The sequence below is a fragment of the Sceloporus occidentalis genome, unplaced genomic scaffold (assembly GCF_023333645.1).
Source record: "Sceloporus occidentalis isolate IW3139 unplaced genomic scaffold, rSceOcc1.0.p SCAF_6, whole genome shotgun sequence".
In the NCBI taxonomy this organism is placed as follows: Eukaryota; Metazoa; Chordata; class Lepidosauria; order Squamata; family Phrynosomatidae; genus Sceloporus; species Sceloporus occidentalis.
This window is the reverse complement of record NW_028316986.1, coordinates 46,248,619-46,273,626: the sequence shown is the minus strand read 5'-3', so window position 1 is coordinate 46,273,626 and position 25,008 is coordinate 46,248,619. Positions and strand designations below refer to the sequence as shown.

Genomic DNA, 25,008 nt, shown 5'->3' with positions numbered 1-25,008 from the left:
ATGCTCTGAAACATCCCTTTGAAAATTCCTGAGAAGGCTTGCAGAAATGCCCTCCTCCTGTCACTGAGAAACAAGTTCAGAGACTCCCAAGTCTGCTAAGAGAAATGAGGCTTGCATTCCCTTAGCTCATTATTAAAGATGTTTGCTGGTTGCCTCCACTCCCTTCTCTGGAGAGAAACCTTTACCTGCTGTGACTCTGAGAGATTGTGTTACTGCTCCAAAGCAAGAAGAAAGGGTTCTGTGAGGTTTGGGGTATGAAAAAAAAGCTCTTTGGGCTGCTAAAGACTCTTCAACCCCTAAAGAATCAAAAAATCTGCAAAGGACAGGTAAGAAGGAGCTCATCCATCCTTCAGATGAGGGGATGTGGTGCCAAACAGCTATCCCAAGAAACACTGCTTCCTATTTGGTAGTAAGCAGAACTGTAAATACGTGTGGTCTAGTAGTTTAATGCTGGACTAGGACTCTAGGATAAAGTGTGTGTGTGTGTGTGCGCGCACACACACACACACACACCTATGCTTTCAAGTTGCCTGTCAACCTGTCACAAATTTTATAGGGTTTTCTTAGGCAAGGAATACTCAGAGGTGGTTTTCCATTGGCATGTTCTGAAATATAGCCTGCAACTCCTGGTATTCCTTCATGGACCCCCATCCAAGTACTAAGAAGGACTGACTCTCCTTAGCTTCCAAGATCAGACAGGATATGGTGCCTTCAGTATTAATCCCTACTCAGTCAGGAAAGCCCACTGGATGACCTTGGGCAAGTCACTCTCTCAGCCTCAGAAGAAGGCAAAGGCACCCTCTGAACAAACCTTGTCAAGAAACTCTGTTACAGGTTTGCCTTAGTGTTGCCACAAATTGGAAATGGCTTGAAGGCATACAGCAACAGCAAAGAGCCTCTGACCAATATAATATTATTAGTTTTTTTACCAGATTTTTGCTTCTGTTCCTTTTAATTTAATTGCTGACATCAGCAAGGTAAAATGCCATGAAAGTGTCACCTGATTGATCCTTCTACTAATCGATCAATTAAGGGAATGAGCCAGGTTGGTTGCTCTTGCTCAGCTGATAATTCCAGTCAGTTAAACTGGGTTTATGATCTGTATGAACATCAGATAGGTCATAGAAAGTGAGAGTGGGAGAATGTGACAGAAGTTAGATCTAATTGTACTCACTCATATGTATCAGGATATCATGTCTTGAATGTTCTGGGTTTGTTGTTGTTGTTAAATGTTTGGATCATAAAGAGTTACATCCTTTGCTGAGATTTTCTTTGGCTTCCTTACTCATGCCACTCATGAGGTCTGGATTATATGAGTTAATCTCTGGATAGCTAATGTATGAGGGTACTGTATTCTGGCACAATTAAGTAACTGTTCACTGTTCCCTTAAATATAATCTAGACCCTGAGCTTCCCCATTCCTTGTCTTCCCTGGGACTGATTTGTCGAAACAGTCAAAAAACAGGCACAGAAGGTTTGCATGATATTTGCAAGTGTTAAAAGTATACTCAGAAATAACCATTACCAATTCTAATATCATATATCTCACCTTACTGGTCAAAACTGAAACCTAGAGTCCTGTTCAGTCCCTTATCCAGGTATTAACCATTCATAGACAAGCTGCTTCTCTTCTGATGTTTCCTCATCTTATACAGAAGATTTACACAAGACAGGCCTTCAAATAGAAGACTGTCCTCTTGTGTGTGTCTATGTGCCTTCAAGTCACCAGACAATCTGTGGCAACCTCATGACTTTCAAAGGATTTTCTTAGGCAAGGGATACTCGGAGGTGCCCTTCAAAAAGAAGAGACGCTTGTTGTCTTGGGTTAGAGCTGTAACACTCAGAATCAAGATTTTGCTCTCTTATGTTCAGATAAGGGATTAACAACTGCAGTAGGAATCTCTTTTGCCATCTAACCTAGCTGTATTTTTAAATGAAATATAAATGGCAGAACTTCTGGTGAGAAAGGAAGATTTGGTAAAGTATAGGCATCAGAGAGAAAGATAGAGGCATGAGTTGGTTGGGGTATGAAGAAGGTTGTGAAGAAAACACATTTTATTTTCTCAATTGCTCTGCCATTGGACTTATATGGGACAGAAAAAGTAGACCAGTTCTCTGAGCTAGAGCGGTAGTTGTGGAGTTCCAAAGCAGGTGAGTGGCTTGTTCTCTGGGTGTTTTCTCTGGAAAGGTGCTAGGCAGAGTGCCAACAGGTCCAGTGAGCTCCGGCAGACAATCACATAATACACAGTTGCTCTAATTAAATGCAAGACATCTTTGTACCATTCATACGCTGTACAACGAAGCAAGAACACAGTGTCCTTGTCTCATGCAGGACACTAAACTGATTCTGTGCTTATACTGTTTGAATTGCACATTCAGTTAACAATTATGAAAATATGAGATTCTTCTACCTCTGAAATCTCACAAATCCTAAATCCTTCAACCAAGCTATGTGTCCACCAAACCCTTAAACTGTTCTTTCTGTCTCCTAGTGCTTGCTTTATGCTCATACCAGCTTCTTGCTTGTCTCTTTTGGCCTCATTTTTGTTATCTTCATCAGCTGGCTTCTTTATATGTGGTGATGTGTCAGTGATTTTTTTTTTTACTAATTTTATATTAAATGGATTAATAGAGAGTTAGATCTTAGTCAATTAATATATGCCATTCATTACTTGACTAGATGGGGGTGAAAGCAGCCTTTTAATGACTAGCAGCTCAATGTGTGAACTGATTTGCACTAAAAAAATCTGAAGTGATCTAAAATGCTTATCTGTGGAGCATATCAGTACATGCACATGCCTACTAGTATTAAAAGCATATTTAGGAACAGTGTTCTGTTGACCCAGTGGCAAGTATGGGGCTTCACATTTAGTAAGAATGAGCACAGCTGACATTTTGTTGGAATAGAAAAGGCCAGTTTGTTGTTTACAGCTAAATAGGCTTCCTGGCTGATGGCAAACTATTCATTGGTCATCCCACCTGTTGGCTGATGGTAAACCATTTGTCTAGCTTGCCTGCTGAGTAGCACTGAAAAGGCAGACACAGGAATCCACTTGGGTGGAAGCCACCATGTGGTTCCACTGCCACCTGGAAACGAGGCAGAGCCATCTGCCCCCACATTAGAACTTGGCAAAATCTGTGCATTTTTGAGAAATAGCTCCAGCACCTGAAACATGGCTCCTATTCTTGCATCGCTTGCAGCTGCAATCCACAAACTGGCACCCCTGTTGAGTTCAGAAGCACACTTTTGAGGGTAGAAAATTGCCTTTCTTGGTAAACACTGGCATTTGGAAAGGAACATACACTGGTGTTACATCTCTGTGATGGCCTATTCAGAAATGTAAGTTATTTACTGGGATGTTGCAACCCTCAAGTGATGAATGTGCATATATGAACCTTATTCCTTCATCTAATGAAGAAATGTAGCATTGTCATTTATAGCATGATGACTATTGAAGCCATCAGTAAGAGCAGCGGCAAAATGAAGGCATGGGAAGAGAGTCTTCAGTTCTTGTCTTTCTGAGCTTCTCCTTGAAAACATCCTGACTCACCGAAATCAACAAGAAGCATTTTATGGTTGACCTTAGTGTCCATAAGAGCAGGCCCCAGGAAATACAAATGAAAATATACTCTCTGTTCCACCCTCTGTTTATCTGTGAAAACTTGCAAGCTGATCTATCAGTCACCTTTCAGCATTAGTGTATCTTGGCCGCAGCTCTAGTGGAGACAGTAACAACATGTGCTCTGCAAACATTGGGCACAATGCTTGAATAATCTGTGATGTTCTACCCCTGGCATTCAGTGTTGGTGTTTAATTACTGTTGGAGTTTGGATTCAAAACCCGTCTACCCTGCTCTCTCACTTGTTCCCACTCCAGCTTCTGTTGTGATCACAAGGATGGTTACTTTGTGATAAATCTACTGTATATATATAACAGGGCTGCAACCTCCACTCCTTGTAAAGAATCTTTTGCTCCAAGGAGCCATTCTGAACACTGCTGGGTTAAAGAAAGAAAAACTATACGAAACAGATAAGGTACTTTTTTCTATGAGAGCTTTATAAATGATAGTTTCTTAAGTCCACTGAGTTTAGAGCAGGAGTGGGAGGCATCCCATACCCAATCATGGCATCCCATACCCGATCCAGACTTTTCTTGCACTTTTTGAAATAATGGGATTTTGCCATTCTTTGCAAAGTACAGGAGAAGTCTGGATTGGGTACGGGATGCCTCTGGTTTGGGCATGTAAGCGTGTGATACAGAAATTTATCGCACCTGTTTTTCCCCCCATCACAGGTACGGAAAGAGGACGCTCATGTGCGCGCGCGACTTACAAAAACAGTATTTTATCGCACACGAAAATGTCCTCCAAAAGGCCCCGTTCCATCCCCCGGCACCCAGCCATCCCCGTCCAGTGCTGATGGGTACTATTTTGCTCGGTCGGAAGACTTCTGACTAGGAGATTTCATGTGCCTCAGCACTGGATGGGGATGACTGGGCACCGGGGGACAGAATGGGGTCTTTTGGAGGATGTTTTTGTGTGCGATAAAATGCGGTTTTTGCAGGGCGCGCGCGCGCACACACACGAGCGTCCTCTTTCTGTACTTGTGATGGAGAAAAAAACAGGTGCGATAAAGTCCACAATCTGTTCTTAAAAGTTTTCATCCCGTGCCTAGGTCAGGACGAAAAAGGGCGGTGCAATAATCTTCATAGTCCTACATCATCTGTATAGATATAAATTGCCCACCCTTGCTCTGACTAATTAGTTGCATTTTAAATTACTCTTACCTTTAACAAGTTTTCTTGATTTGCAGCTGAAATCTTCCTTCTATAACCTAGAAATCTATTATATCTCTTGTAGTCCTGGCTCTGGGACAGCAAAGAGCAAATCCTTGTACTCCTCCATCTTTTTTTCTTTAGGTTTACCAGGGGAAATAAGAGACAGGGCTCCTGTACATTGTCATGCAAGCAACACCTGTTGACATTCTGTATTCTATGCACTTATTAAAGATACAGAGGCCCTGTCATTTATATCACTTGGCACCCCCACTTTTTTTTCAGGTACAGGGAAAACAAATCCTCATTTTCCTTACTGTGATGTGAGAGAACAAGAAACCTCTAAATTTTTCTCTTTACTTAGAATCATAGAATCATAGAGTTGGAAGAGACCACAAGGGCCATCCTGTCCAACCCCCTGCCATGCGGGAAATCCCAGTCAAAGCATCCCTGACAGATGGCTATCCAGCCTCTGCTTAAAGACTCCAAAGAAGGAGACTCCACCACACTCGGAACAGCCCTTACTGCCAGGAAGTTCCTCCTAATGTTAAGGTGGAATCTTTTTTCCTGCAGCTTGCATCCATTGCTGTTCTCTGGAGCTACAGAAAACAAGCTTACTCCTTCCTCAATATGACATCCCTTCAAATATTTAAACAGGACTATCATATCACCTCTTAACCTTCTCTTCTCCAGGCTAAACATCCCAGCTCCCTAAGTCGTTCCTCATAGGACATGGTTTCCAGACCCTTCACCATTTTAGTCGCCCTACTTTGGACACATTCCAGTTTCTCAATGTTCTTTTTGAATTGTGGTGACCAGAGCAGAATATAGTGGCACTATTACTTCTCTTGATCTAGACACTATACTTTTATTGATGCAGCCTAAAATTGCATTGGCCTTTTTAGCTGCTGCATGACACTGCTGACTCATGCTCAACTTGTGATTCCTTGGACTCCTAGATCCCTTTCACATGTAGTCCTGTTCAGCCAGGTGTCCCCCATCCTGTGCATTTTATTGTTCTGCCCTAAGTGCAGTACCTTACATTTCTCCGTGTTGAATTTCATTTTGTTAGTTTTGGCCCAGCTTTCTAGTCTATTCAGGTCATTTTGAATTTCGATCCTGTCTTCTGGAGTATTAGCTATTCCTCCTAATTTAGTGTCATCTGCAAATTTGATAAGTATGCCCCCAATTCTGTCATGCAAGTCATTGATAAAGATGTTGAACAGCACTGGGCCCAGGACAGAGCCCTGTGGGACCCCACTGGTCACTTCTCTCCAGGAGGAAAAAGAGCCATTGTTGCGCACCCTTTTGGTTCGGCCAGTCAACCAATTACAAATCCATGTAACAGTTGCCTTGTCTAGCCCACATTCTACAAGTTTGTTTGCAAGAATGTCATGGGGAACTTTGTCAAAGGTCTTACTGAAATCAAGAAATCACTATATCCACAGCATTCCCTTCATCTACCAAGCTGGTAATTTTATCAAAGAAAGAGATAAGGTTTGTCTGGCATGACTTGTTTCTCTGAAACCCATGTTGACTTTTTGTGATTATGGCATTGCCTTCTAGATGTTCACACACTAACTGTTTAATCATCTGCTCTAGAATCTTTCCTGGTATTGATGTCAGACTAACTGGACGATAATTGTTGGGATCCTCTTTTCCCCCCTTTTTGAAGATGGGAACAACGTTTGCCTTCCTCTAGTCTGCTGGTACTTCTCCTGTTCTCCAGGAGTTTTCAAAGATTATTGCTAATGGCTCCGATACTACTTTTGCCAGTTCTTTTAATACCCTTGGTATTATCAAAATTTTTTGGGGAGGTTGTTGTTGTAGTTATTCTAGATGAAAGTACTTACACTAGGGAGAATTACTTTTGTGGCAAATTTGATTTTGTGAAAACTATGATTGCTTCTGCCTTTTTGCAAGGACATTTTAAAAAGTATAAGAAGTGGAAAGGTAGTTTGTATCTTTTTGATAAAACAAACAAACAAACCCTGGTCCTTGCTGCATATGTGTGATTTGCTTCCCAAAGGAAAAAAAGAGACTAGTGTATATACTCATGTCTAGAAATTTTAGTCAAAAAATTGAACCAAAAAACTGGGTCAACTTATCCTGGGCCAATGTAAGTACTGTACTTTAACTCTTATCAAAGAAGGAACTATTCCCTTCTCTAAGTAGAGTGGCAAAAGGGAAGAGCTTAGTCCATCCCAGGAGCACCTAAAAGAAGTGCCAACCCCATCTAATCTCTCTGCCATGGCACCGCTTCTGACCTTTTTGAATGCCTTGGTGGGAAAATGGTGGCGGTGGCAGCTCTTTGGTGCTTCCTCTCAAAGAAATGCCGAGAGGAATCAGGCTTTGAAAGATCTGAATAAGACATTTGTATATGTTTGTCAGTTTCTCTGGGTTAAAACCAAGCAAAGTTGTCACATTAAAGTTAAAGGCTATAATCACTATTAATGTAGTCACAATTGTATTTGCTTTGCCTATTCATCCTTTTTGACATGTGTACATCTTCTTAGCCCCACTTATACCCCACACATCACACAGCCACAATTTCCTGTAATTCCCTCCTCATCCATCCAGCCTTTTGGGTGAGCGCAAACTGTCATGCCTACTTGAGTTTTGTTAGTTTATTGGCATCATTTTCTTTTGCTTCATCCTTTTCATCCTTTATTACCTGCTCCTCAGTTCTACCCTGGACTTATCCATGGGTCATATCCAAAACTGGACCCCAAACCTGCCCTCAATTTATACATGAGGTCAGTTTAAACTTGAGTATATATGGTATTTTTACACAGAGACATTTTATCTTATACAAATGGCAAAAACTGCTTGTTGAAAAATCAAGGGCTCACTATCTCATTCTCACATGGGAAATCAATTTTTTGCAAGGTTTTAGATTTATTTAAATCTAAATCTAATACATCAGGCTACCCTCTCCTTCAGAATGCACATTTTTCACATCTGAATTAATAGTTATAGTTTAACTTCTCTGAAACTACTCCAGTCTATCTGTAACATATTTCTTTAAGCATGGAACCCATAACTGGGACAAGTACTCAATATTAGGTCTGGTTAGTATAGATAGTGGAAGACAGTAGGAAAAGAGGAAGACCACATTACAGATGGATTTACCCAATAAAGGAAAACATAGTCCCGAGCCTGCAAGACCTAAACAAGGCTGCTGATGAGTGGAGCTTTGGAAGATCCCCCTTTCATCAGGTTGCCATATGTCAAAGCCAACAGCACAAAACAACAAATGCAGAAGAAAGTGGAAAAACCACTTCCTTTGACTTATTCTGGTTTGTGATCCTGCTCTACCACCACATTTCTAGTGTTCTTATACATAGGTCTTTGTGTGCTTGATTTGGATGCTGGAGTAGAATTAATCTCTGAAGATGTAGCGATCAGGACCAGCCGAGAAGATCTTGTTTTTAATAGCTATATATATGTTTTTTTGGTCAACTACATTTAGTTTTCTGGAAGAAAGGGCAAGATTATGCATTTTTAAAACAAGCAGTTCTAAGGATTCAATTTTTCTCTGTACTTTGGGCCATAGATAAGGCTACAAGCCCCCATTTTTTACATTGGAGTAGGCATCCTTTCACACTATGCAATTATATGATTCCTCATTGACTGCCATGGTTCTACTTTATGGAATCCTGGAATTTCCAGTTTAGTGAGGGGCATTTGGAACTCTCAGCCAGAGAGCTCTAGTGGTCTACCAAACTACTGTACAAACCCCCAGGTTTCCATACAATGTCACCATAACAGTTAGAGTGCAATTGTCATGTCATAATTCTGTAGTGTGAAAGGTACCTATGTAAGTTGTCCCAGAACAGTTACTGTGATGTATAATTGGTCATAAAGACTGAGATGGGGAGATTGTTAAGTGGGAAATGGGGGCAGGAGTAGAAATGTCAGCTAGGATTCCCTCAATTACCATTAATCTAAAACTTTTCATTGCTTTGTCTAATTGCAGATTTTTCCCATGTTGACATGAGAAAGGAATCCCCTTGTGGCCAAAGCAATATATAGTGGGAAAATTTTTAGAAATGTTTTCCACACTGCATATTCCCCCTTTAAAGATAAGACTGTCTTATTTCTTTTTCAAAAGCACAAACTATACAAATTGTCTTACCATTTGAAACTCTCCTATGGCTCCATATGATTTAAATTTAGGAATTCATGTTGCAGAGCATAATACAGAGGAAACATGTAAATATATTGCTGCATAGGGAAGATGTTTGAGAAATGCTGGCAGGCTGCAGCATGATACATTGACAAATAAATTAATAAATGGTCAGCTTGTCTAAATTTACAGTTAATTGGCTGGTATTTTATCTTTGCACATTTATTTCAGGTGGAGGCATATATAGAGTATTCTCAATATTTCATTTTTAGGGGAAGAATGAATAAATAGTTCTGGTTGTTCCATCCCAGGCTCACACTCTTTTGTCATGGTTTAACCAAGCGTGATGCATCCAATTTTTCTTCACAAATCTTTCCCTCACAAATCAATCGCTTTGAGTCTCTCCTCTAGTTGGTTTATTGTGGAAATGGCTCTCATCTCTTTTACAACTCATCTGTGGAATTGTCAACTGTGTTTATCATCATAACCGTGACTGCCTAGCACAGAAATTAATGTGAACTTTACCATAACCTGCAGTTTCAGCAGAACTATGTCTTTCTGACAAGCTGCCCACAGATATGGCATGCACCCACACTTGGTATTTACTGGGGATGTGCATGATATCATAATCAAATCGTGGTTCTTTTGTCTCATTGCCATTTTTCTTCCATCTCTTTTAAGTTGTATAGAATTCAGAGTGCCAGCCCTACTTATAGACAATGGTAGCCTCTAGCATGATGTAGTGGTTTGAATGTTGGACTATGACTCTGGAGACCAGGGTTCGATTCCTGGGTTGTCCATGTAACCCACTGAGTAAATCACATCTTCTCAGCCTCAGGGGGAAGACAGTGGCAAACCTCCTATGAACAAATCTTGCCAAGAAAACCCTATGATAGGTTTAATGTAAGGTTTCTATAAATCAGAAATGACTTGAAGGCACACAACAACAACAAAGCCTCTATGGCAGATGTTGAAGAGTAGCAGAAAGATGTTTAAGAAATCTTTGATCTATATAGCTGGGACTGTAGCCCTAAGCTAGCCTGCTGCCTACAGAGTGGGATGAAGGACACTGACCCATCAACATTATTGAAAAATGATTAATTTCTCATTCTTGCCAGCTGATCACATGGAAGGGAAAGGAGGCATCCTCATGTTCTTTGCTTCAGGCAGCAAAATGCCTATGGCTACCCCTCAAAATCTTATTTTTGTTGTTGTGTTGGAAGAACCATAGCACAGGGCTCGTCTACATAATTAAAATATTTCTCGTTCTATTCAAATAGAATACAATGCCTCCACAATCAATTCAGAAGAATCTGGGCTTTTTTCAGGGAGGGGGACTCGTAAAATTCTGCAGAAAAAGGAATCACAGTTTTTATTGGCGTATCTGTGAGTATCCTCTTGGATGTGCATTATCAGACATGTGGCTATTCATCCAATTTGCATGGATTTGTATCGTTGTGCATTTTCAGCAGAGGGAGGGTGAATAGATGCAAATTTGTGCAGAAAAGTGAAGACAATTAAGTGTCAAAGCGAATGTGTGAAAATCTGCAGCAATTGCATAATACACTTGCGTTTAGACTAGCCCAGAGTCTCCCCAGACATCAGTAGTCTTGCTTGATTATCTATTTGATATATATCTTTCTTCTAAGGTTGGGAGCTTATTTCTACTCTTGTCATTTTTTAAAAGGCATGGTTTAGAGGGGTGCAATGATGTATAGAGATACTTGACAAATTTGATTTTTTCTGGTTCTGATGAGAATGGATGTCAGCTTCCTAGACTAATGTGCAGTCCAGAACACAATTATTGTTTGGATTCTGTATTTCTTTGAATACTGTGATGCAGTAGTTTTCATCTCAAAAATTGTAACAAGACACATTTAAAATGCATGTTGTAGGATATAAATGTGTTTAGAAATGCATATGCTGTAAGAAGAATGTTTTGACAGTATTTTAATATATATGGAAATATGATTTTTTGAATATGAATCTGCAAAACAAAAAACAGATTAATGCAGGAATAGGACACAATGGTCTTATGAATGAACACATGCTGAATTGAACAGGACAGGAAGTAGACTTATCCAGCCATCCCAGTGATGTATTTAATAGAGAAGTCTATCACTGCTCATCTATACCTTGGTACACATTTACCGTTATTTTTTCCTGTTTCAAATAGCTGCATGTTTTTAGAAAGATCATTCAATTGGCACTCTGCCCCATCTTATAAATATTAAATTATTCATGCCATGTTGTTTAAATTAAGAAACCTGAGAATAAATGAAATATTGATTTTTTAAAAAAGTATGGAAATAAACTGCCTTTCTAATATTTCTGCTTAAGGCCATTCTGCTACTCTGTTGTTTTTCCATTCCATTTTATTATAACAACTACTTTTCATTGTTGAAGTAATGGTGCAATAGCATTGAAATTAAAATGTTTTAATACAATTTAAAAAATGTTTTAGAAGCTGGTTACATCAAAATGTAAAATACATTGTTGTACTTAAGTGATGTATCACTTTCCCATTTACAGATGTGTTTCATGCCCCTAGTGGGAATGAGACCTAGTTTTCCAAACTTACAGTAACTCTCGGAATGTGCAAATTCAACTTGAAAATCTGCATGTAATCATAAGAGAATAGGAAAATTCCTGCTAGTCTGAAAACACCAAGGGTGATCTGAAAAGAGTGGGACATCGTTCCTTTCCCAGCTCTGAGAATTTGTCCACAAGGTGTCTTTGAAATTGTCCTTGTTACTGTTTGTGTGTTTCTTTGTTGACCTTCCTTCATGACTTGTCTGGCAATGAGGGACAAAGCTATCAGTGGCTATTAGTCAAGATGACTATATGGACGTTATTAGGGAAATTGGAAGTATAATCCAATGGCAATCTGAACGCAATCATGGGGTTTAACGTTATTGCGTGATAGACTGCCACACGCAAATTTGGGCAATGGGAAGTCAGTTTGAGTGCAATAATGTGGTTTCACGTGATTGCGTGATAGACTACCACATGCAAATTCAGACAATGGCATGCTATTTTTGGGCAATGGGAAGCCAGTTCGAACGCAATTTGCATTCACATAAATTCGCTGACCCCGAGGTCAATAAGTGGTCTGCACTTCAGCTTTTACAAGTATATCTACTTACCTCATTGTGAGTCTCCACACACCTGCCAGTAGTTGTGTGTTCTGAGTAGAAGAGAGATACTCACCATGAAGCCAAACCATGCATATATCTCATTCACTTTCATAGATGTGCTTACAACAAAATAGATATGTATGCTAACTTCATATGAGATGGCATTTGTTGCTTTTCTTTTCTTCGTACATGCAGACAATTTCTCTATAGCAATGGTTCCCAAATGTTGGTTCTCCAGATGTTTTGAACTTCAATTCCTAGGAACCCGAGCCAGCTTGGCCAACAATCAGGAATTCTGCAAGCTGAAGTCCAAATCATCTGGAGGACCAAAGTTTGGGAACCATTGCTCTACAGGAACCTGATAATAATGTATGATGAAGCAATTGCTCTCACTTCCTAACTGAGAGTTCAAGATTTTAACTAACTGATGAAATGTAAGAGCTGTAGATACTGTGTCATCTATTGATGATCTTACTTTTGGTGGTGATCTCTGCAGATCTTTGGATGTTCTAGGAGAGAAACAGCAGCAGCAGTGGGAGAAACTGAAAGAACCAGGATCAGTACTTTCTTACTTTTAAAGGAATCCTGGGGTTTTCTGTACGCATGGCAACACATGAAAAATTCACAGCAGGTAAAGATTTTTTTTTGTAATCTTTCTATGCTCTGTGTGTGTGTGTGTGTGTGTTCATTTCTGGAGCACAGTAAGATACTTTATCTCTGGGGATATAAATATATCATATATATATTTATACACACACACACACACATATATGAGCAAATAGATGGACAGAGACAGACAGACAGATGTACCACAGTAGATTATATGTGATGACATATGATGGGATGGCAATTGTCATGGGTTGAGGGACCTCAATTCCTCCACCCCTGAACTTTTCCCACGGCACCTCTCAATTGTTCATTTGTTTAAACTTCCAAACACCCTCCATGCCTCTTTGGAGGGAGGTGTTCATATTTTTGGCCTTCTTGTCAGGACCATGTTGAAACAGGTCTGATAAAATGACAACGATGTGGCCACTAGGTGGAGCTGTGTGGAAGTTATTTACAGCTCTAGTGGCAGTTATATGTGTGAGTATTTAAACAGTGCATCATTGGAATGTTGATACAACTGTCAACTGTCGTTCTTAACTGTCCTTCTAAGAGAGAGTGTCAGTTATGACAGTTGGTGTAAGAGTAACTGCCTCTCTATTTTTGTTGTTATGGTTATTTGGTTGGCAAAGAAACTTTATTTATTAAAGTAACTTATTTATTAAAGCCCTCATGTAGAGTGAAAGCTTGAAGTGCTCTTGTCGTTATTACTCAAGCCGGGAGCCCAAGGCCGTTTGCAGTGGTGAAGGAATATTTTCCTTCTTGGCCTGAATACCTTTGCAGACATCTCTTCAGATTTCTTCTCCTGTAGCGGGTGAACCCCAAATCCACAAACCCGAAGGCCCGTGGCCTGCCAGAGGACAAGCAGAGTCAAAGAGACCGAACTGGCTAGGATAAAAAACGCTTTATTCTCTTGGCCAAGGGCAGCAGCACGCACACACACAGCAAGGTGGGCGTTAACAAAACTGCAGCGCTGACGGCCTCTTGCCATCTTCTTTTATGCCCTTCTAACTCTACTTTTCCTAGCGTAAGCCAATCACAAAAGCGAAGCAGCATTGTGTCCTACATTTTCTTTTTGGCATTACATTTGCTTGGCATTACATGTGCTTGCTTGCTTGCTTGGAGCCTGGAATGTACAGAGAGATAACTGTAAGATACATACTCGGCTAAGCTAGGCTCTTCAAGGCCTCCCTGGCGTCCTGTCAACACAGTTCAACTCTGCAGGTGGTCGTGGTGGACACAGCGCGTCTTTCCATGACCCAACACTTCTCTGGGTCATTTTAGGTCCAGAAAAGCCCTAGGTCACTTTTTGTAGAAAAACAAGGAATCCCCAGGCCTAAAATGGTCCACAGTGGCCCAAAATGTGGCAAAATTATCACTGTCACTTTGGGGAGCAAAGCATGATTCCCTCCCATAGAAATATGGGCCCGGGGCAGAGTATATGCCCTATAGGCTGCCCTTTCCCTCCCTCTGTTTTAGAAGGATGCTCACGGAAGCCAACAGAATATTTGGGGTCCACAGATGAGTCTTGTTGGTGGGTTTCAGTGGCTTTTTAAAAAACAAACAAGCCAGGAATGGACCAGAAGTTACTTCCAAATTACCTCTGGTTTTAAAAAGTGACAAAAATACTTCACAAGCCCCCTGGAGGCCATTTCGTACCTATTTAAAACCACCATGGTGGCCTGGGGATTACAAAATGGCCCTAGGGTCTACATGCACTAAAGATATACATAGGAATCCCATCCAACGTAAAGTCGAAGGCTTTCATGGCTGGCATCCATAGTTTTTTGTGGGTTTTTCGGGCTATGTGGCCATGTTCTAGCAGAGTTTCGTTCTGACATTTCGCCATTATCTGTGGCTGGCATCTTCAGATAATGCTTTGCCTGGAAAAATTGGGTGTATATATATTGTGTGAGCCTGAGAATGCAGGAGTGATTTGCATGTGTATTGTTCTGTGCTGATGGCTGGCCTCAGGCTGGGAGGCTAATGCAAACGAGGAATGATGTCTGCTAATTGGTGAGCATTATCTGCTGGGAAAGCCCCTGACTCTGAATGGTTTCCCATTTGCATTTGCTGAGTCCTTATTTTGCTATTACTCAGGACTGGTAGCCAAATTTTGTTCACTTTAAGGGTTTCTTCTTTCCGGTTGAAATTGTCCAGGTGTTTGTGGATTTCAATGGCTTCCCTGTGCATCCTGACATGTTAGTGGTTGGTATGGTCCAGAACTTCAGTGTTTTCAAACAGTATTTTATGCCCAGGATGGTTTGTGGCATGTTCTGCTACTGCTGATTTTTCTGGCTGGCCCAGTCTGCAGTGTCTCTCATGTTCCTTGATTCTGATTTGTACACTGTGTTTGGTGGTCCCTATGTAGACTTGTCCGCAGCTGCATAGTATGCGGTAAACTCCTGCGGCTGTGAGAGGGTTTCTCTGGTCCTTGGCTGAGCGAAGCATTTGCCCATCCAGTTTTTCACTTGGCAATCCTACCTTGCAGTCCTGAGGTTTGGGACTGATCTTAAGGAATGGCTTTAATGATGAGGAAACTAGGAGAGGCTGCAGGAGTTTCCTTTTGCCTGAGTCTATTGGAAAGGGCAAGATTTCACCTCCTCCTCACCTTTTCTCTCCTTTCTCCTTTCCTCCTTTCCTTCTGCTGAGTGCAAACTACTTTTTCAATTGCACTCAGCAGTTGAACTAAGTGGAGGACAAAAGGGGAAAATGGAAACAGGAGTGAGAAACTGAGAGATTTGAAAAGCAATTGAAAAAGCAGAATGACAGAGGATTTGATTGGGACTCTATCTGACAAGTTGAGACACCCAGAGGACATGGACAGATTGTGGGATTGGAGGCCAGCCATGGGGATCTAGAATCTTATGAATGACCCAATATGTTTTAGACAGCAGGTCACCATAGACTCAAGAAACACTGAAAAATCTAACCTCATTGCACCCTGCTCATATTGATACGCAGTTTATGAGGGAAAGCAATTCAAAAGGGCATAGAAGTGTAAATATGCAGCGAATTAGATCTGGACTACAGGGAGCACTCTGAAATGAGCCAGAGGTTTTAGAGCCAGTTAGTGCCCAATACCTAAAGAGAAATTGGGAAACGGGGTCAAAAAGCAAGCTAGAAAAGAAGAATATCCAAGATGAAAAAATAGGCCAGAGCTCGGAAAAACTTGGTCTCAGTCAGATTCAACTCATACTTCCCTTCCTGTCCAGATGACCCAAGTAGAACTTGGAAACAGTAGTGCTTACATGTGAATATTAAATTATATATATATATATATATATATGGAAATTAATTAATTGATTGTTTTTTTTAAAAAAAAATCTTTATACTTACCAGAAATAGTCAATAATGAATAAAAGGCACGATGGAAACAAAGTCTACTAAAAATAACATCACTGGTGTTTAACAATTAAAATAAAGAATGTTTAAATTGTTGGTGAATATTTTCAATGAATTTGGAGTGACAAATATATTTTTAATGAACCACTTCCATGCATTTGACCTAGTAGCTCAACTTCTCTTGGGTGAAGTCCAAGGTTTGGGTGAATATACTCCATTGTAAAGCTTTCCCTCATGGATTAGTTGCCCACCTGAGATGTGTATGTATCCTATAATTCATGGCCTAGTGCAAACATAATAAGGCACCCATCTTTAAAACCTCAGTCCCTACAAATCAGTCACACAGAGATATTCTGGGTACTGAACAGCAATTTCTTTAGCAAGTTCTGCTGATACACTCTGCATTTGTTCTGTTGCCTGAAAAGGAGCTAAATCTGAAGTGCCCTTCTACAGGAAAGCTTTTCCCCCTTTTTTCTTTTGGTATAATACTCATTTGAAGTATACATTCCAGGAAAAAAACCATAGTAAATGCTGCACACTTTGGTGCTGGAAGCAGATTACTAAATTGTGCCCTCCCCTCTCTAGCAGTGGGGCCTACAGTTTCAGACACTATTCAGAACTCAGTTCTGGCCATCCTCATTCTAAAAGAAGGAGTGGGTAACCTATATCCCCACCATACGTGCCTGGACTCCATGTGTCATCAACTCCATCAACATGACCAGTGGTCAGGAATGATGAAAATGGTAGTCTGACAGCATCTGTTTGCTGCCCCAAATGGTTTGCTTTGTTTTACAGAATATGCTGATGATTAAACTTAAGAGGAGTGTTATCCTAAACAAGGGAAGCAGTTGCCCAAATCTGGGAAGAAAGTAAAAAGCAAATAAAACAGTAATTATAGAAATCTGCAATGTTTTCATTTTCAAGCTACGTACCGAGCACCTGTTGCCATCTATTGTGGGACCATCCCCAAAGTGAAACCTGGATGCAGATCACAGAGAGGAGGGAGCATTAATTCCAGTTTGCAGCTCTGTGGGAATGGATGGTCGACTGCAGATGATGGTGAGAATGGTGTAAACTGGCTCTGATTACTTCTCAAGATGTAGCCCTGAATGCTATGGCAAAACCTCACTATATGTAGAGATGGGTGAGAAGGTCAGTTGCACAAGATTATAAATCTGACTGTGAGTGCCTCTAAATAGGACAAATGTGCCAGGAAGCTAGAGTATTTTTTTTAATGTAGTTCTCAGATTTTTCTTTTTAAAAAATCCAAATATGTTGGAAAATTTTTGGCAATCCTCAGTACCAGCTGTAACATTTTATTCCCACCTTAGATGGGCTTCTTTCTTTCTTTAACATGAAGCAATGGATTCAGATTACAAGAAATGAGATTCCACCTGAATATTAGGAAAAACATCTTGACTGTAAGAGGTGTTATGAGGCAGAACACACTGCCTTATAGGGTGGTGTACTCTCCTCCTTTGAAGGTGTTTAAACAAAGCTTGGATGGACATGTTTTAGGAGTATTTTAGCTGTGTATTCCTGCATGGTAGGGGATAGAACTAATGGCTCTTGTGGTCCCTTTCAAGTCTAGTGTTCTATGATTCTATGAAAATCCTGTTATGCTAGAACAAAAAGATATCCTTCGCCTCTCTCTCTTTCTCTCTGCTGATGTTGTAGTGCATTTTTACATCATGACATTTAAAAACAATTAAGGAAAAAAAGGAGATGGAGAAATTTGTTTTTCAAGCCATAGGAACACTTCAGCACACTGGTTTTAAAAGCCTTTGGAAGAGTCCTAGTGCAGATAAAAAAATATGCTATGAACAGCCTATAAAAAGAATTGAATTGATGACTGCAGAGGTAACAACCAGCAAAATCCAGCAATACCTATGAAGCTATACTGTGATAAGTCTTGTTTCTTTGGACGAATCTAGACAACCCCATGTGCACTTACATTGATCCTTGAAAATCAAATGCCTATAATTTTCTCCAGAATGCTCTTAGTTACTTCCTAGGTTGGTAGTTGTATATGCCCCAATCCTGTGGCAAACATGTTAGCGCAGGCAGCAGGCCCCGGGAAGCTTGGTTCTTCTTAGATTCACTAATCTTCTCATAGAATCATAGAATGGAATGAACCTTGGAGATCATATAACCCAACCCCTTGCTGTATGCAGGATTTACAATTCAGAAGATGCAACTATAATATACCTGACAGACAATAAACCATCACTGGTGAATCCTCCACCTCCTCAAGCAGTCTTCTCCACTGTTAACTAGACTTTACCACTAAATATTTAGTCCACATTTTCTTCCTTATCCATAGCTGTCACCAACCCTTTAAAAAGCAAGTTATCCCCAAAGGTGTGGCCCCTCATGCAGGAGAGGATTTCTGGGCTCCACCAGAATGTCCTTTAATAGTTCTGTCTTGATCTTCAAAATTGATTGATGCACAAGTTATTTGAAGGAAATAATGAAGCGTGTCAAAATGAATGAACAAATTCATTAATCAAGTAACTGAGCCCCACTTGTTATATCATCCCACAGCATCTCTTCATTCAGTATTAAAGAAACAAGGATGTCTGTGGGGAGGCAAAGAGGAATCTCTGGATATTTCATCCCTGGAGCCCTGGGACAATAGGAACAGCTTTGAGAAGAAAAATATGGATCACATAGCCATGCATGACTCTTCTCAGCTGCCCAGCATCCAGCCAAGACAGCAGCCAAGCAAACAGGAAGTGAGCAGTGCAGCCCTGGAGACTGCTCAGATCAAGGACAAGCTCAAGAAGAGGAGAATGTCTGAAGGCATAGTTGCATCAAATAAAGGTAGGACCAGTACTTATCTACTGATTCTCATGAAAAGGTGGTGGTGAGGCTGATGCAGATTATGGTCCCAAACAGAAAGGCCAAAATAAAGCTGCTTTGGGTCACTATGGAGATATGTGTTTAAATGATGCATGCGTTCTAAGAGGCTGGAAGCTCTGCTAAAGCCACACTCCAGTCCTAAGGCTTCCTTTTTATGCAATCAGGGTGCAACAAAGTTTAATTTCAGATATAATGCAATAAGGAGGAGGACTTCACTGGTGTTATGTTTTCTAGTTAAATCTAAAAGTTGTCCTGTGTTGTGGATCTTGGAATCATACGGCTGTACAGATGTTGTTAGACTGCAGTTTCCAGCAGACCTGGCCAGGATAGCCAATGAGGAATGCTATGAGTTGCAACCTGACAACATCACACAGGCTGAATAATTTTTGCCCTTCATGTGTCTCTTGTGCTGTTTGGGGGTGATGAGTGAATGCTGGGAGGGGATGCAACTGGTTTTTGACCTTTCAAGGGCAGTGAGATTATGATGCTTTAAAAAAGCAATTGTTCAGTCTCTGCACAAAACCATGGGACTTCAGCCACTCAACACTCAATTAAGCTACAATATTAAATTGAACAAATGCAATATGCTTGAATTCTGCCCTTGTCGCACAGAATGATCAACCAATGTAACTGAAAACTGCATTTATTTGAAATAGACTTGTTGAAGTCAAGAGAGCTGGAATAAATGTGCTGTGAAGTGCAGGCTTGGCCACCAGTATGTCAGCAGGTGATACTATAATGCATTGCCTTCAGGGCATGGAATAGAGAGCTACGTCTCACATGCTGGCCAACACCAACTATTTTCAGATCCACTGTTCAGGCCTCCTTCTCAATATTATGACTGTGTATCCTTCTCAACACTATACTGTGAGTCAATATGGTGACTGTGACTCAGTACTATGACAACAAATTCTTGATTGCTGATACAGGTATATCTCAGCATCAAAAGAGAAAAAAAATAGAGAGCACACAATAGAATCCACAAGAAAAGTTGGAGATGAATCTCAGAGTACGCAATAGATGGCTGCTTTGTTATAGAGAAAACCCAATGCACTTTGGTATCTTTATCTCTCTCTGCCTTTTTGAAGGGTGATTTTGAACCTCTTTAGGAGATCTTATCTTTATTTTTGTCCAGGAAATAGAATTAAGCTTAAGATTCTGCAATCAGATTTCAAATCACCTCTGAAGAAGACTGTGTGTGTGTGTTTGTGTGTATAGAGAGAGAGAGGCTGAAATGCATTGGGTTTTCTCTATAATAAAGCAGCCATCCTTTAAGAACTATGAGATTTGACTCCAGTTTTTCATATACAGTAGGATACCACATCCTCTTTGGCTCCTTCTTTATAATGCCTCTGGTTGAAAATATTTATTTTCTGTATCACAAATTGCATTTAAAAAGATACACACAAATGTCAAGGTACTGTTAGAAGATGGCAGATCCTGCCTACATACATATGTGGAAGTCTGGGAAGGCAAAGGTGACCTACTGGGTTGGTGGCACATCCCTGTGGCCATTTAGTGACCAGCTGGATTAAGGGTAGAGTTGTGCTTGGCTATTATGTGACAAATATTGTGCAGCCTGTCAAAACCATTGCCTAAGGCTGGAACCCCAAATCTTTTTATTAGGATTTCTTGATGAACAGTTAGTTGGAGAGGACACATGGAAGATTATTATAATACATGATAATAGCTGCTGGAATGATATGTGCATAAAGATAGAAAGAGACAGTAATTCCTGTCAGGGATGATAGGAGTTGTAGCTCTTCACCTCTGGCTTGAACTCACCACCTTGTTACGCACCGGCGCTGACCAGTTTTGGCCAGTGGTTAAAGCTTTGCTCTAAAGCAGCAGAGTTACAGAGAATAGGCTGAAGACCCTGACAAACTCTCCAAGCCTTCTCACTCTTGCTTCCACAGAAGTCTTCCCACTTCTTCAGGATCCAGCTGGCTCTTGTATCTTCACTCAAGACACCAGACAACTCAGTAGTCTTATATAAAAGATCTACTTTATTCTACTATATACAGCTCCAAAACTATCCAACAATATTCCACCACTACTACCCACAAAATACATTGGGATTCATAGCTATTATTATAGTCCTTGGAAAATACCACCCACTCTTGTCAGTTTCCACCCAGTGGGCGTGTACATCCACTCTCATTGGTTCTCTTGGTTCAACCCACAATTAATGATTTCATCATTTCACCTTGTCCACTTAACAATTCTCAGGTGTGTTCAATTATCCACTTTACATTTCTGTCCTTGGCATTTAGGACTTGTTAATTCCATTACCTTTTACACCTGTGTGGCTTCTAATTGCTTCTGCTGAGTCACCCTGACTCTCACATACATGTTTTATTTCATTCACTGTATATCCCATGTTGCTTTTTCCTTAACAATTCCTTCATGAAAAGATTGGTTGTTAAGATTGTATGATTTGGCAGAAATGGATAAGTTAACTACAGAAGTCTTTGGATTGTGTTAAGAAAGAATGAAAGAAATTGATTGATTACATGAAAAACAAGGGCAAGTTTGTTATGAATTTAGGCTTTTAGAGAATAAATTTATCAGTAGAGGTTCTATTTAGTTTTTTATTTTTATTAACAGCATGATTTTGTGGTTATTTTAAGTATTATATAGACTTTTTAAAATAAACTATATTAGATTAGTTAGATTAGTAATATGTACAAACCTTAGTCAGGTATGTGGGAAGCTATTGTTTCCCTGTTTTGTATATGTGTTTTGTTTTGTTTTATGTTGTAGATGGTTTTAAATTTATAGTTAGGTAATATACTATAGCCTTAAATGTTTTTAGATATAGAAAATTAGTATGTATTTGTATATTTATTTTTTATTGTTTAATTTTTTTAAAAAAAATTACTAAGGAGTTACTGGATACCTTTTTACACAGTAAGAGAAAAACAGTTTAACTAGCACAATCCAAGTTAGAGTTTCTTAAAGCCTGAAGAAGATTTTGGCTGTGATGTTTTTCAGATGCATTTTAAAAATGTAATGAGTTAAACACTCTGACTTTCAAATTCTCTTTTGGATACCATCTCCAGCTATGGTATGTGTGGTCTACTCCTAGGCTATGACTTTTCTGTGCTGCCTTCAAACATATTGTAAAAATGTTCCTTCCTGTCATTCCCACTAGGAGTTTACATTGTTTTGAATTTATCATGTTGACTTTATTGTTCACCACTGTAAGCTCTTTAGATAGAAGGTGAGATACAAATGTCAATAAAGAAAAATAAATGATAGGAGCATGCTTACTTAATCCTTATTTCAGAGATAAGGTACATCAATATTGTGCTAGTATGCAAGGGTATATCCGTGTTAGTCTGTAGAATCAGTAAGTAGAGAGATCTTGTAGCACCTTTGAGACTAACTGAATAAAGAAGTTGGCAGCATGAGCTTTCATAGACTTGCGTCTACTTGCTCAGATGCATCAGTGCTGTGGACTATATGGGCTTGCCTTGTGATTAAAATACTTCTCATTCCAGTCAAATAGAATGCTATCTGGCCACATGTTATTCACGGGAATTTGGGCTTTTTGCACCCTCCTCCATACTACATAAATTCTGTAGAATCCGCAGAAATTACAGAAATGCACATTGTTCTAGCAGCCCATATCTACAGTTGGATTTGGGCCATCAGCATGGCTAACTATGGAGATCTTAGCAGAAAGAACATGGAGAATGCAGTTTGCTGGGGTGGAAGAAATGGTTGGCTTTTCTAAGGAATTCCCCCCTCCGCCGCCTAGTTTTAAGACTGTTCACAGGATTGTAAGACAAAAGTACAAGTGAATGAGTATCCTTTCTTCCTAGTATAGCTGAGACATATTTAGAATTAGGCTGCAAATTATTTACAGTGTGAAATTTTCTGTGTGTTGTATTGTAGGTTTGCTTGACCCTGCTGGTCCCAAAGGACCTGACCTGAAACCAGTTGTTTCCAGATCTGCCTCTCAAAGACTCTTGATCACTTCTAAGCCCATGCCTCCAATTCAGAGCATCCCCACTTCTCCAGAGACCAGCAGAGTCCAGGAAACAGATCAGAAAGTGTTGAAGAATGACACAGAGTGCTTAGAAGTTAGAGGCAATTACTCAGAGAACAAAGCAACCACCCAACAGGTACAGTCAGTTAAAGAGACATACTTACAGTGGTATTTGTGCTGGAAAATGTGTAGATATGTTCTGGAAGGATTTGTATTCATGTTAACATTTCTGCTATCAAAAACTGAAGTGTATGTATCACCAGGTTACCATGAGGCCAAGTTATATCAACTTGCATTTGATTTTGGGCATGTCCATGTGGGCCAAATAAACAGGTCTCCCCCGCTCTCTCAGCATCCTGTCTTCATGATGCAGGGTCTAAGCTCCAACTCAAATGTGGACTGTCTTCACAATGTGAGGCAATTTTTACATTGAATCTGGCCTGTCCCTTCTTTAAACCAGATTAAAAAGACTTTACTTGTGATTTTGCAGGAAAATCCAGAGCACTCCAGAGTGACATTGGGCACATGTTTACATACGTGTCTCACTGTGCTGCGCAGCATCACTGTGGCTGGCACAAGTCATTCTCTCAGAGGTCACAATAAGGTGCCCAGACATGTGATCTGGGTGTCTAGTTTTCAATCTCAGAGGGAGTTGTGCCAGAAGCAGCAGTGTTGGATGGCACAGTGGTATGTGTTTCTAAACAGCTGCCTGGCATCAGTCTGGAGTGTGGAGGTAATGGAGAAATTCAGGCTAGCCCTGGAGCTAGAATGCTTTGGGAGTAGACCCACCTTTAGTCTGCTAATATATGCATGTATGTGTACAGTTTGTCTTGCAAAGCTTTGAATAGAGGCTCAGGTATCTGTGACATTTTCCCTATTACTTTGACTGCCGTCTCATGCACATGTACTGAGTGCTAACTAGGTCTGTCTGAACCTAGCAGGATTTACTTCTCCACATATATGCATAGTACTGTGCTGTTCCCATACAACAGAAAATCACTAATCACTAAAATTTTGTTTGTCAAGCTGAGAATGAAGGCCAGTGGCATCACTAGGGAAGTATGGGGAGAGGGGCTTTCAGGCTGCACCAGGTGACATCCTAAAGGGGGGGGTGTGACACATTACCACTCCTCAAACATATATGTTTGGCAGAAACTGTCTGTAGCATTTGCCTGTGTCCCTTTAACTTGTTGAAGACATGGTATAAGTGGGACTAGGCTCAGTGGGAGGAGAAAGGAGAGGTCCCAGGGTTTTTTAAATTAAAATTTCAATTTTTAATTTTTAATTTTTTTTTTAAAAAAAAGATTCTTTAAATTTTTTTATTCTTTTAAATTTTTTAAAAAACATCACATTTCACCAAATTTGCACTCTACATGAAACAATGCATACATAAATATATTTCGGCTGTGCATATAATATTGTAATTTAAAGGTATAATTTTATTTTTGCTACTTGCTTATGTCACAGCTATTACCATTACATTCAGTGAGATGTGGGAATCATGATTTATGAGTCAAATTACTTTACTAAGGAATTCCAATTTCCAATCTAAACTTATCATCAAGTGTTTGCAAGGTGGAATAACACCAGTCTACCTAGGTTGTATCTATTCTAGAAAATGTATGCATTTTGACTCATTGACTCAATGCTATGGAATTTTGGGATTTGCAGTTTTGTCAGCTATTTAGCCTTCTCTGTTGCTCTAGTGCCACAACAAACTACAAATCCCAGGATTCCATAAGATGGAGACATAACACTTAAAGTGGTGTCAAAGAGCATTCATTCTGCAGTATGGCAGCAGCCCTAGTCAGCAAATTTTGCAATCCATAGTATCCCAGAACAATTTTATTGACCAGTCAGTTGTGTGAGGAATGTTGAAATAGATGTCCATACCTGACGCAGGAATTGTCTCTCAGGAAAATCATGTGCATTTTATTCAGCATAGCCAGGGTATAGCACAGTCAATGAGATATGAAGCTCCTCCAGAGTTAATAACTTGTGGTAACTTAGATATGACACATTATTAAGTGACATTTGGAGAGGACCAAGGATCCGGTGATCACACCTTATCATCTAGGCTGAGAAGCTGATGAGGGCCAGCAGGAGGAGCACTAATGCAAAAAATTAATGGACTTCTGAGAATCAGATTTTGATGGAAGGT

General features: G+C 40.1%; 1 protein-coding gene across 2 annotated transcripts in view; it reads left to right on the top strand.

Annotated features, from left to right (window-relative positions):
- TOGARAM2 (TOG array regulator of axonemal microtubules 2) overlaps positions 1-25,008 on the top strand; it is a 122,108-nt gene that overhangs the window by 18,699 nt on the left and 78,401 nt on the right. For both annotated transcript variants that reach the window (XM_089529553.1, XM_089529552.1), the window contains exons 2-5: positions 12,537-12,671; positions 16,916-17,050; positions 18,536-18,814; positions 22,754-22,983. In XM_089529553.1, the coding sequence (XP_089385679.1) occupies positions 12,644-12,671; positions 16,916-17,050; positions 18,536-18,814; positions 22,754-22,983 (672 nt within the window). In that variant the 5' untranslated portion in view covers positions 12,537-12,643. The remainder of the gene's footprint in view (positions 1-12,536; positions 12,672-16,915; positions 17,051-18,535; positions 18,815-22,753; positions 22,984-25,008) is intronic.